Source organism: Fopius arisanus, unplaced genomic scaffold, assembly GCF_000806365.1.
Source record: "Fopius arisanus strain USDA-PBARC FA_bdor unplaced genomic scaffold, ASM80636v1 scaffold00058, whole genome shotgun sequence".
Lineage (NCBI taxonomy): Eukaryota > Metazoa > Arthropoda > Insecta > Hymenoptera > Braconidae > Fopius > Fopius arisanus.
Genome location: NW_011887797.1, coordinates 813,182 through 826,971, shown reverse-complemented (window position 1 = coordinate 826,971; position 13,790 = coordinate 813,182). Strand labels below are relative to the sequence as shown.

Here is a 13,790-nt window from a genome sequence, read left to right as displayed (position 1 = left end):
GGCGAGACGGGTGGAGTAATCCGATCAATCAAATAGAAGGGCGAAACAGAAAGATTCTACGAATCGGAGGAAAAAGATTAGCAAAACGTTTCGCAGAGCTAACCGTTTGAAAAAGAGAGAAAGTTGGGCTATCAAGAGATACTTGTGCCCATCTCGTCTGATTATCACATCCGTCTTGTCTGTACGACTCTTATAACTCCGTGGTTAGTCAAGGTATCAAATAATTTGTTTTTAATATTATTCGTGATTCGGCCAACAAGAACAAAATTTTCACAAAATTTTCACAAAATTTTCACAAAATTTCCTACCGGCCTAGTGACACAATATACTATAATACTCTTTGCATTATCCACGGCCATGACCATTTGAAGAGCGTTTGAGTTGCCTGTCTATTAAATTAATGTATTACATCGAATTGACTGTGTCAGATAATTCTGCCACGACTCTTGCCACGAACCCGTCAATATTCTATTAAATGAAAGTGGACATGCTTTAGATCGAAACTCAAATATCGCTGGCTAGATATATTAACTCTGACAAGAAAATCCACCCAATGCCTGTCGGTGTGAGCTGGGGTGGTAGAATGGGCAGTCACGGTTTATGTTGTAGTAAATGATTTGTCACCCTACTGCAAATTGTATGGAATTCCGTGACATTTTGGCCAAAGTGCCCATATCTATAACATTCACTATTACGTCCTAACGCCACCGCGATGTTTACGCGACACACAATTCCTACTAGGACAGAGGATTAAAATAACTCTAAACTTTATCAAATGATAGTGTAAGATATACCGTTATTTACACATGTGAGAATTTAAAATAAATTTTATAGGCTTAATTCTAGGATGGCAGTACAATTTGGAAAGCAAAACTCTGTGATAGTAGCATCGTAGCAACACCTATAGTTCATGAAAGAACAAATTCTGTACTCTTAGGAACGTTAGATGGTACCTGTGTGTCTCTGGATCAAAATAAAGGAAATCTTCTGTGGATGTGTCACTTCAAAGATCCCATTTTCTCAGCTCCAGTAATATCTTGCAACAAGTCCATAATTTTTTGTGATGTTTCTGGAGTTTTAGCTGCTTTTGATATTGAGAATGGAAATCAAGTAAGAATAACAACATCGTCTCAATTTGTTAATGATAATATATAAAAATTAATAATTACAGATTTGGAAGATGGACATTAAAGGGAATGTATTTGCTCATCTTGTCATACAAAAAAATCGTGCCACAGCAACGGAGAACTTGGTTTTAGCTAGTAGAAATCAGAACTTGTATATATTTCGTATTGAATCACACACTGAGAGACCTAAATTGCAGAAGAAAATTGAATTTTCATCCCCGATTATCGCAACTCCATGGATTGATGATAACTTTCTTGCAGTTGCTACAATAAAAGGTGAACTCATAATTATTAATTCAGTGAATAATCATATTTTGACAAAATATCAATTTGAAAATGAAGTTTATTCATCTCCGGTTGTTCATGAAAATTTAATAACGATTGGATGCCGTGACAATAATTTGTATATTCTCTTGTGTAAATAAATGTCTTCTTATGATTAAAGTGGTGGAACCATTTTATTTTTCTATTTTACAGTCCACGCCCATTCACAACAATAACTTTCTAGTATATTTGACCAATGGGCAGTTAGGAACTTTTCTGGCGATTGTGAGTTTCGGATTCGCCTCGGACTGTAAACACAATCGTCGGGAGAGGTCTTTTCGAGTTCTCTCCGAGTGACGAACAATATTTTTTATCATTCAGTCCGCAATGACATAAAATCACTTTAGTAGTTCACAGTCATTCCAACCACTTCATCTGAATTCAGAACTAATTCAATTTCTATATTTTTAATTATGAACTATTAATTAAACTATATTTTATGAACTATAATTAATAAACTAATTAATAAACTATATAATAAATTATATATAATTACTATATAATAAATTAATAAACTATATAATTATGAACTATAATTAATTAAGAACCAGTAAGTTTCCTTCAAGATTGAAAAATCTCAACGCATCCATCAATTTTTTCTTTAATTTTTGTGTTCTCCTCCGAATGTCTAGATTCTAGACATTCGGAGGAGAACACAAAAAAGAAGGAGACTCTAGAAGATAAAGATAATTGTTTCTAGCATTCAATTTTGCTGTGTCACTTTTGATCGGAAGTGCGTGTCATTTGCTACCTATTAAATCACTTCCGTATAGTAACAGACAGGTCATGAGTGGATGTCAATACTCTAAACACTATATTCAGAGTATTTTCAAGCGGAAATAACAAATGAGTGTTATTTGTAAAAACTGTTATTTACGAAGAGAAAATAGTTAATTCTAAATTGAAAAAATAAACGTAAAACTTCTAATCAGGGAGTCCCTTTCAATTCACAAGGACTTCAAGAATTTCAACTACACTCCATTTCAATTGCTCCTTTTCCCCTTTTAATAGAATTTTAAGGGATGATTCGACGAGGAGCTCTTCAATTAGAACCTCATGTTTAAATCCGCTGTCCCTATCCCCTGAAATGGCGGGCAACTTTCCAGAGGACAATATTTCGTCAAGTCGTTGAAACTGAAGACAAAGGGAAAATAATTAACCAAATAGAAAAAAAAGAAATAAATATAAATCAGTTCACGACTGAGATCTTACACAGGTACTTTCCATAATAGTAATTCAGTCTCATGAAATAATCGTAACCATCCTAGGATCTCATCCGTTCAAATGTATGTCGTCGCGACAGAAACCGATTAAATATCCGTATTTCTAGTGAAACATTTAATGAATATTCACGACGTACTTCGACAAAAATCACACGCATTTACAACCCGATGCGTTCGCAGTTAGCAGCGAATTGCTATGTTACAAGTACTTAAAAAATTTCATGATAAATGCACACATAAATGCGTTTATTACCGAGCATGAAAATTCCCCGCATTTCAATTATCAGTAATAATTTTTTGAAATGGTAAGTGATGTGGGGGTTAGAAGAAAACTGTCTCTCACTGGTGACATATGCGGGAATAATCTAAGGGATTTCCCGATTTTCTTTCAGGCGCCAACTGCCCACGCTTTCCGACTCTTTCACTCTCTTCTCCAACCCACTAACATCTTCGCCTATTTTCAAGTATCCTATATAAACCTCCTCATCATCCCTCTTCGGCATTCATGATATCACAGAGATGCTTCCGGTTCTTCTGATTTCCAGGTCACTTGTTTTCATCTATCTTCATTTCTGTCGCGCTCTTTTATTAACAACAATCGTGTTGTATCAATTATATGTTCATTTCAATTTCAAGTGAATGGAGATCGATATTTTGGGGAAAGATGTTCTATGAATCGATATTCCAAGGACACGAAGCACAATCGATTTCAAATCGAGTTGATTTTAATGCAGTTTTTACGAGCACTTAAATATAATTGTCGTATTGTTTCGTTACTCCAGCACAAGTACCCCAGTAAAGTTGGATCTACTTGATTCAAGTCCGCGTTGGATTAATTCAAGCGAATATTCAATTGCAAATAGAATTTTTGAAAGACACATGAACGTTTAGTGCCATGAATTCGCAATTTGGTGGAATGATTGATTCACGAATCAAGTTAGGTGTTAATGAAAACGAGTTTGTTAGCAATTTCAATCAATAACATACCCGTTCAAACGACGCTTTTTCTTCATAGCATAGTTTAGTGTAATATTGAATGATTGACATAGTTTGGGGACAATCAACTTAAATAAGACTGAAGTATGGATGTCTTAACGATTAATGATGCACATTCTGCGACCTCGAATAGACAGTGAGTAGGCCTTAACTAAATTAATTATTTAATAATAACTAATTTTTAATATCAGTGTACACAAATCTTTATTTTCAATATCATTACTTATCCTTCACAATGACGAAATCCGTCAATTTTATTTTTATTAATAAAAAATACTGAAATATTTACAACTCAGGAAGGAAATGGAAACGCAATGAGACTAAAAATGTATCTGAAATATATTTACTAATCATAAGAGAATAAATTCAGCATTAGCATGTCTTGTGGAGGTACTCATGTAGTTACTGGAGGGAAGTAAATATATCTGGTAAAAGAAATCTTTTTCCTGGTGTACAGGAATATAAAGGGATAGCACGTCTAGCAAATGGATATCCGATCTGAATCAAAGAGTGGGCTCTGGATATCCGGGTAGTTATTGATAATGAGGGAATTTTCCCATTCCCTACAGTGTCGGGCTACACGTAAGAGGGAAACAGCATTAATTGTTACAACACCGAAAAATCACAGTATACAATAGAACTCTTATTGAAAGAAATTTATTTTCGATGATCACATATCTAATGAAATGTGACCGTAAGTAATAATTTCTCAGCAGATTCATATCAAGATTATAACTTGTCAACTGATTAGTATTAACTATGAACACTCATTCGGTAAATGTCTAGTAATAATTTTTAATTAGGTCAACTAACGAAAGTACATGTAGGCGTATAAAATAAAAGTACGTTATCTCGAAAATCGGGTGTTTATAACACTAATGGCATCTTTTTGTTAATAAATAATTGACGGAGGCATAATGGAAAGATCAGTTCTTATTAATCCTAAAGCCTAATGGACGAAATTCCACCACCCCCCCCCCCTTCCTCTTTAAAAAACCCCTAAAAAAGGGGTAAATGACACACGCGACCCGTTTTGCACCTTAGGCTTTTTATATTTGAACTATTATTATGCAAATATGTCAATTTACAACGATGATGGTTTTTTTTTCCTCATATAAAAAGGAGACAGGAAATCGATCTCGAAATATCTCGAAATTCTCGAAATATGTCGAATGACCGTGAGGGTAATCGACCCCTCGCCACGACGTCGTCTCTAAATCTCGAACATTTTTGATGAATGAACGATCTCGTGATATGAAATCGTGTGATTCATTTATTTGATGATTTTCAACATAGAATTTTTTAAAATTCGCTTATATCTTAATGGGTATCGAATACTTCTATTCTCACCTCTGCCATCATGACGAATAATGTCTTGTTTTCTCAACGGCGACATTGGCAGAGAAAATACAGAATAGAATACAGAATGTTTGTATTCCAGTGGAAATAGAATTCTTCAGAATCATACAAGGTTTACTCTCTGCATCCTCCTAGACCCACGAATCTTCACGCAAGCTCCACTTTATTCCGAATTATTACTAAGGAGTATTAGTAAGGAGCCCCTGATGTATGACAAAATAACTGCCCGTGTCCATTTTTAAATCAATTATTCATCGCATCGTAAATGTATGGTTTAGGTCCACCAAAAAACAAAAATCATTGAAATATTAATTTCTCTGACGAAAAATCCATTCTTGTCATCTCAGTTACCAAGAACAAGATGAAAGAAGAGAGTGAGAAACAAGAAGGAGGAAAATACATCGAAAAATAGTCCTGAGGTAAACTCTTTAAATTGGAGCCGACACACCGCCACGTCCTCGCCGTGGCCTTGGATAACGCAGAGAGCGGTGTATTAAATGTCATATCTCCTATACTAATTGTTTCCGGATAAAAAGGTGACCAGCTCAGGCATTTCATCAGACATTAATCAGGTGACGGAAACCCATCCAATCAAATATAAAACATCCAGAATGGTTTGGTGGAGCTGAACTAGACATTTACCATTTGATCTCTTTGATCCTGTTTTTAGGTGCTGCGGGTTTATTTTTAGGTAGAATTTCTTGAGCCACCCTTCCGACAATAGCTTATACGACGTGTACATGAAATGGTAGTTCTGGGGGAGTCCCACTAAACCAAATATTGACTCTTTCGATGCGTCAACAAGATCTACAGTAGAAATCTGTGATGTAGTTTAGTTCTTCTACAATCTTCATTGTATCCTCTCTCCCACATTGACTTCAGTAATGGTTAATGCTTATTGAACTAAATAAATATAAGTCACATCTTCCATTCTCTACGAAAATACTTAAAGAAACATTCCATTAATAATAAAAACCAGTCGATATTGAATAACTTATCATTCATTCTTCATAAACGGTGTCAACAAATATTAGTTCTGCAGTAATAATAGACAGGGGTAAAGAAGCGTCGATTAACTATTGGACGCCCGTCATCGTCATTTAATTCTTTGTTCATCCATGTAGAAGTATTGCAATCGTTAAATTTTACATGGAAAGAAATATTTAGTAGAAATTACGGAACTTTCAGTTTGTTTATCGATTACGGAGTTGACTCGAACAAGTTAAGTGAGGGTATCGTAATTTTTCGCAGATAATTCAGATAAAAATTACGGAACGTCACAGAAAAATCCCGTGACAGTTCCGTAAAATTTCCTACAATCACATTTCGCTCCGAAATTACGGGAAACACGTCATTTTATATTTCTTTTGTATTTCTCATTTTTTCAAAAACGAATAAACCTTTAAGGCCATGAAATGACAATTCTGTGAAAATATCAATTCAAAAGTCAGAAGGGTCGCTAACGAAAGAAAATTCGTTGTGAACTTCAATTAAGAACGCGTTTAATCAGCGCTTTCCGCTTATTGCATAGATTTTTCATTCACTTTACACTCGTGGGTTTCGACTGTAATTTTCCATATCAATTGTTGTAAAAGATATTATTTGTCTTTATTGGAAAATCGAGCGTTGGAGAGTAGGAGTACGAGAAGTTGCGTGAATTTGCACAGATTTGCATCAATGCGGTGAATCAGAAACTATTCTCATACACTAGGATGTGACTGCATGGAGTAAAAAGAGAAGAGAAAGAGAAAAGGGAGAAGAAAGTAGGGGAAACCCGTCGGAAAGTCGAGGCGCCATGAGGTCTGAACCTAGTTTACCCTGTCGTATTCTCCCCTCTCTTTTGGCATCCGCAGTCATCTCTTTCTGGCTGGCCGAATTAATTGTTACATCCCTCAAAGAATCGCACGGTAACGATGGTAAGAATATCCATGTAATTACTGTCAACTTCCCTCCAGACACGAATGAAGAGATGAGAATAAATAGTGTAAAAAAAAATAGAAAGACAGAAAATGAAAAAAATTGAGGAATCGACAGTTTCAGAGGGGAATACTCATATGCGTGGGTGAATTGAAATAAGAGTCAGGAGTTTTTATATAAAAAGCATCGCTTCCTATGATTATATTTTCGGGTTTCAAACTAAAAGCTCACAATTTTTCCCCTCGCCATAGAATATACAAACACAATCACAACTTGAATATCATAAATTACAACCCTGGCGAGGACTTATTAAATCGAAAATTACTGTGCAGTATATCGTGCTTCTCCTCGGATATAGCTCAAGCAATTCAAGTTTACTGAAAAACAGTGATATGATTAATTATGTGCAATTGATGATCGTAGCTACTTATGCTTCTTGTTTTACTCAGGTTTTTCTAATGATCATTTCCATTTTACAGCATGGGCTTTTGGCTTGCCTGATGAAAGGAGTTGGACACGGCTTATTACGTAGAGAGCTTCGAGAATGAATTTAACGAAGATGTACCATAACTGGAACAAGGTCCTCCCACGTGAAGCGGACCAACTTCTCAGTTTGTGGAATTATACGATTGTTAGATTTTTCTCCGGTTTCTTACCCTCAGCAACAATACATGTTCAATTTGCGTCTTTTATATTCACTTTTTTTTCCTCTTCCACTCCAATCCTTCAACTGCTCTGATCTAATACTATCCTTCAAATATGAGAACTTTTTTTATATTCTTAATAAATAAAATTTTAGTTTTTCAATTTTTTGTATTCAATAAAAAATGTACTGAAGAGCAAGAAATATTACGACTGGTAACCAGTTCGTAGATTCGGATTAGGATCAAATCAGACTTGATGTTGGATCAGGTACTGGTCCTACAACTTGACCAAAGTGATTGCAGGTGAACGAAATTCAAGTTCAGATCAAACTTACATCAGAATCTGATCAGAGTCGTACGGATTAGGTTGAGTAAATCGAAGACTGATCAGTTGAAACTGACCACCACTCTATCAAGTCCTGATCAAACCTCAGGCTGGTCTGACATAATGTCCACCTGGGTATTTACACACTGAAACTTTTCGTTAACCCACCATGTTGGATTGAGTCATAATTCGCCAACCAGATTAACCCAAAATCCATAATCAAATCTCACTGAATCAGGACTTGATTAGGACCTCTCCGCACTTTCTATTCGAATCGCTTTCATGCACGGAGAGAAATATTCAATGAAAATTACGTGTCTTTCCGGAACGAAATGTGGTTGTCGGAAATTTTAGGGAACTGTCACGTAATTTTTCTCTAAATTCACGGAATTTTTCTGGGGCGGTCCATAATTTTAATCTCAATTATATGTGAGAAATGACGATACCGTCACTGTAATTTTTCGACTCGATTCCGTAATCGGTAATCGAACTGAAAGTTCGGTAATTTTTACAAAATATTTGGCTCTGTGTGTGCGAAATTATATTAGATATCATTATACTAGATTCATCGGAACCAGTCATTAAAAGTTGATGGCATTTTGAAAATTATCCATGATTCCAATATAGCATGAAGCGAGGAGGTGAAAAGTGATGCCTAATTTAAAATGACGAAGAAATATCCGAATATGCATGGAGAGGATAAATGATGACGCAAAACGATAGAGGGTGGGCACAATGTGGAGGTAGATATTCCACTTAGGATGAATGCCTTTATACTGAAATGAAAGAGGATGAACGCGTTTATATGTAATCGTTAAATAGAAGTCTTGCTAGTGAAGAGGAGAGGAGTATGCAAGGGGTTAAATGGAAGAGGGAATGTGAAAACGTAGTAGAAACTCAGAAAGTCATTCTTTTTTGTGGAAATCAGTGGGTATCGCGTCGAAGAAGGGATACCTAGTGTACGGGTATAAATACAGAAAACGCGCAAGCTCCGACCATCACTTGCCCTCTGATCTCCGAACTCAAACCTACAAGTCCTTCCTCTATTTCCCTTCTTTTCCCATCAAAATAATTGCGGTAACGACAACGTGCAAGAGGTTCTCGACAGAGTTGGTGTGGATTTTTTAAATTTAGTCACTTCAACAATATATTCATTACTATATATTTGTTCAGCGAGATACATTTACTTATGTGGAAGTAGAGTAGGAGATTGATTGCTCATTTTCGAAAGAAGAATTTTCAATTGTGAAAATTTTTCAAACTCCTGGATTTTCTGGTGAGTAATCAATATAAGTTTTATTTCGAAAATATTTTGGATGGGAGTAATATTTTGTTTCATTTATTTATTTTTATTGAACAATTTTTGAGGGAACTCCGATTATGTACTTTCTTCTTTTCTTAGTGTCCTTCAGTTCTTTTTTTATTAAAAAAAAGAATAAAGTGGAAATACGGGCTATGTCTATGGCAGTGGGTGAAAAGGTGTTCAACTACTTGTTGCCTTCTGAGAATAGGTTTCACTGGGAAAGGAAAGAGCACAAGAGGGCTGTTGATTGTTTTTTTTTTAGATAGTATGAAGCCCAATAGAACCCATTCCGACTTCTGGAATTTTCTTGTTTATTTCCTCATTATGATGGAATTTTCTTTCACTTTGACATTCATATCTGCAGTCATTCGGATATCTGCAAATTTTTGCCATATTATCAATCATGCACTAACACGAATAAAACTAGATTATTATTCGACAGAATAAAATTCTATCCGCGAGTGGGTGAAACTATCAAAATGAGAAATATCCTTTTTCCCGTATTCATCACATCCCTCGCAATTATACTTCTTCAAATATTTTCTCTAGATTATTATAGATTAGGTGATGTGCACATTCATGTAATATAACATATATTAGATGATTTTTTTAATGGAATTATAATTTTGCTTCATGTCTTTGGAATTTTAAAGATTTTTTGAGAACTAGACAGAACCGAGGAAAAGTGAAATAACGGGCGATGAGGTATACCGATAATTTGTTGAATCGATTGTGGAGCTTCATCTTGTCACATTTTCCCTGGCATAAATTTTTATATCGTTAAAATAAAGATAGATGATCATTACGCTGTCTTATTATTTGCAGGGTGAGCCTCACTTGAATCAGTGAATCAGTGTCACCAGAAATTGCAGTTGATAATTATAAAGATTGTTTTGATGGAAAAAATTTCATATTTCTGAAACTTCCCGTGAAACTTTACATAACTTTTAATGCTACCGATATTCTCCAGAGCAAATGTCAGCAATGTTCTATGATTGCTGAAAACTTCTTTTAATAAATTTGTTTTTTCTCTTTGTGAAATGCTGAAATTGTCTGGCATAAGTGAAGATAATTCTCAAAATTTCACCCCCCGTAATAATTTCCGTAATAATGCTCAAATTTTCGTGATTTTATAAATTTTTGACATTTCTTGAATTTTAAAGAGGGTCTTACCCTTGTGGTCATTCGATATATTTCGATATATTTCGATATATTTCGAGATATTTCGATATATTTCGAGAAAGATTGCCATTCTCCTTTTTATACTAGGATTTCTCACAATTGCATTCGTATCAAGTTTTCCAAGGCATTCGTACAACGCAGAATCTGAATGTTGCTTTTTATTTGATTTTTTTTAATGGAAAACATTTTTCACAATAACTCCTCAATTTCAAAATGTATCGAATAGATCAAGTGATAATTTTACACAGGAATGTAACTCAACGATCCTCGCAGTACTCGACATTTCCGAACTTTTCCAACGTCCCTCACCCGCGTAGTCGAACATCAAAGCACCTCTCAGATTAAAAAAAATAGAAGTTCAGGAATATCTCCCAAATTTTGAATGGATCAATATAATAATATCGATATATATAAAAATTCCAGCTTTCATGGAAAGATTAATTGTAATTCAACATGAAAACCCCAATTTCACCGGTGTCACCTGAAATTGAATTCCAATTCGTGCAATTGAACATTTAAATGACTGAAAAATGAAAGTAACTGAGATTTCACGAAATTTTCAAGTGTACTTTAGCATAGCGTCCCTAAAAACGCAATTTACCAAAAATTGTAATGACATTTATTTTGGAAATGATGTGCTTGAGAAAAATGTCCTTTTATTATTTTCTATTAATTTTTTGTACACATTTCGAATCGTAGATTTGTCAACTGGTCTTGGTGCTTGTCAACTTTACGAGCATTGCAATATTGGCATCCCGTGGCCGTTCTTTCCCACTCTGAAATTCCATTATTCATACAACATTTTCAATTGCAACCACATGAATTGTCCCCTCAGTATATCCGCAATACCTATAGAAAAATAAAAACAATAATTAATGGGATTTTCATTCTGGAACAAATGATAGTGAAAATGTGGAGTATGCGATTCGATTTCAACGCCTACAACTTGGGCTCATATTGATAACCTCAGCAAAGTACATCCAATAACAATGTACCAATGTTGAAATTGATAGAAGGTGAACTTTCGAAGCTGGCTACATGATTGGTGGGAACAATTGAACTTGTTAGCGATGATGATGCACTTCAATTCCAATCTGTGACATATCAAATATTTCATATGATTTTATTTTCTCCGGTTGCATTGGAGAAAGAACCTTCTATCAAACACGAATTCTCTTTGGACTTTTATCAATTAATTTGAAACTGATGAAAAGTCCATTTTTTTAAACGTCAATCCCACACATATAACAGTTGAATCGTAACTAAAGCTATGAGTGAAACAATCGATTATTCTATTGAAATTTCTATCAAGGTAGAGCTTTCGAGTGGTAATTGCCAATAAATTTTCAATATAAAATATGAGGAAGGTGCAGTTTATTTCGGCATAGTGAAATCGTCCTTCGTCCTTCATTTTAAATATATTCATGAAGAAGACTGAAATTATAGTATTTTTATAGCTTTTTTGATGTGCACTGACACTTGATTGTTCGCACTATCCGGGCCACACCCACTTTTTCCTTTTTTTTATTGTATCGCACTAAAGGCTAAGAAACATTTTTTTTAAATCACATTTCCTTCGAGATGCATCTAGAAACTCTATTAATGAAAACATCTAGCAGCTATATCCTAAATAGATTTTTATGTTTTTGTATCGGAATTCCGGACGTCTATTACGTGTAAGGCTTTCAAAAAAAAAACCTAACATCTTTCAACTTTAAGATTTAAATTTAAATAGGTAATGATGGGTAATGCTGACTGTAAATAAAATTCCTAGGACTTCGTGGAATACACGATCTAAATCGATTCCGATCGTTTTTTTAAATTTCTGCTGAATTTTGAGTTCTGCAAATATGTTCAATAAAAATTATGATAAATGTCTGGAACAGGTCCACCAAAATTATTGCTAATTACCACAATTATTATTATGAAGAACAATTAGAATGAACATAAATTCCACTATAATTCAATATCTCCAACAAATTTTATCCATTTTATCCATCAAATTTTCGAATGGGTTTTACCAGAATTGCTATAATTTTTTTATATCCACCTATTGTAATAAATAAATAAAACTGGTAAATCTTTTTCATTCCACCAAGTATACCCACAAATATTATTCTATACGACAGAGTACCTATAACTTTTATCCAATAAAAATTATATCCTCCGGCTTTTATATCGATTTATTGTATACGATGGGTATTAGTTTATTTTTTTTCAATGCAATACGATTGATCAATAGTGATAAGCGGCCATTTTCAACATTTAATTTCTGATACACTAGATGTTATTCATGTCAATTAGATGAGGCAAGAAATATGGGAAAGTCATAGCTACATATAGGACAGGTCATAGAAAAAATTACAAGCAATAAAACAAGCTGCATTTAAATTGAGAAGGAGCACTAATTTTTTATAATTACGATAACATTAAGGCACTTGGGAATGATTATTTAAAAAAATATCGTTCTTCTAAGTGGAATTGAAGAATCACCCTTAGAAATATTCATCGAACATTTATCTTCAAGGTTTGAATTATCTTAAACGCTTGCAAGGTTTTAGTTCATAAAAATGGAAGAGGAACGCCTACACATTTTTCCTTATAAGGCAATAGTTAAGATAGTATAGCGCACTGCTAGAAAAATACTAGTGCAATAGTACCTTAGTTACCTTGCTCAAAGGTCAAGGGAAAAAATCAAGAATTAATTTACGAGAATGTACCTAGAGAAGGATCGACTTCTCATTTGTAATATCCGGGGTCTTAACCAAGAGACCTCACCAGCTCTCCCTCGGCCAAATTTCCGCCCCCTCTGTCCAGAAAATTGGATTCGAATCAAATTTAGTAAAAGAACAAAACAATCCGCAATTATCTTTGAAGGTGAAGAAATTCTGGAAGAACTCAAGCGGAAAATTTGTCTAGACATTCTTAAGATATTGCTAAGATATTGACAGTTAAATTTAAATTCAGCGATTCACACTTTTTATTACTTTGGATACAGGGAAAAGTGTTTTGGACGAAAGATGCCATGAGAATTAATTCTGTAGCCGAAGGATGTTGTTATTACCAGTACCTGTCAGTACTTGAAACTTTATTTGAAGATATTTAAAATATTTGGTTCATGTACTTGAGTTCTTGCAAGTGGTGCTCACCAACTAGAACAAAAGTACCGGAAAAAAGTAGAACTTTCACTAGTACTTTATGGAAAACAAATACACACTATAAGTATCCTTATTACTTGTATTACGTAATTAAGTATTCCTGAAGTACTCGGGTACTTGACTCGCAATACTTGCCTGCATTTCCTTAATAACTCCAAAGAAATTCATCATTTTCTATTTGTCACTAGTATTTGTTTGTAAGTATTTGACATTTAATTTCGCCTGCAGGATT

The 13,790-nt window shown here is 34.4% G+C and overlaps 2 protein-coding genes across 2 annotated transcripts in view; both read left to right on the top strand.

The window, feature by feature from the left end:
- Aasdh (Aminoadipate-semialdehyde dehydrogenase) overlaps nt 1-1,831 on the top strand; it is a gene marked incomplete in the record, with an annotated part of 5,099 nt that extends 3,268 nt beyond the window's left edge. The window contains 2 exon segments of the mRNA XM_011308220.1: nt 847-1,110; nt 1,172-1,831. Of these exon segments, the coding sequence (XP_011306522.1) occupies nt 847-1,110; nt 1,172-1,552 (645 nt within the window).
- Nucleotides 1,832-8,929: 7,098 nt separating this feature from the next.
- LOC105268553 (uncharacterized) overlaps nt 8,930-13,790 on the top strand; it is a gene marked incomplete at its 3' end in the record, with an annotated part of 20,873 nt that continues 16,012 nt past the window's right edge. The window contains 1 exon segment of the mRNA XM_011308218.1: nt 8,930-9,191.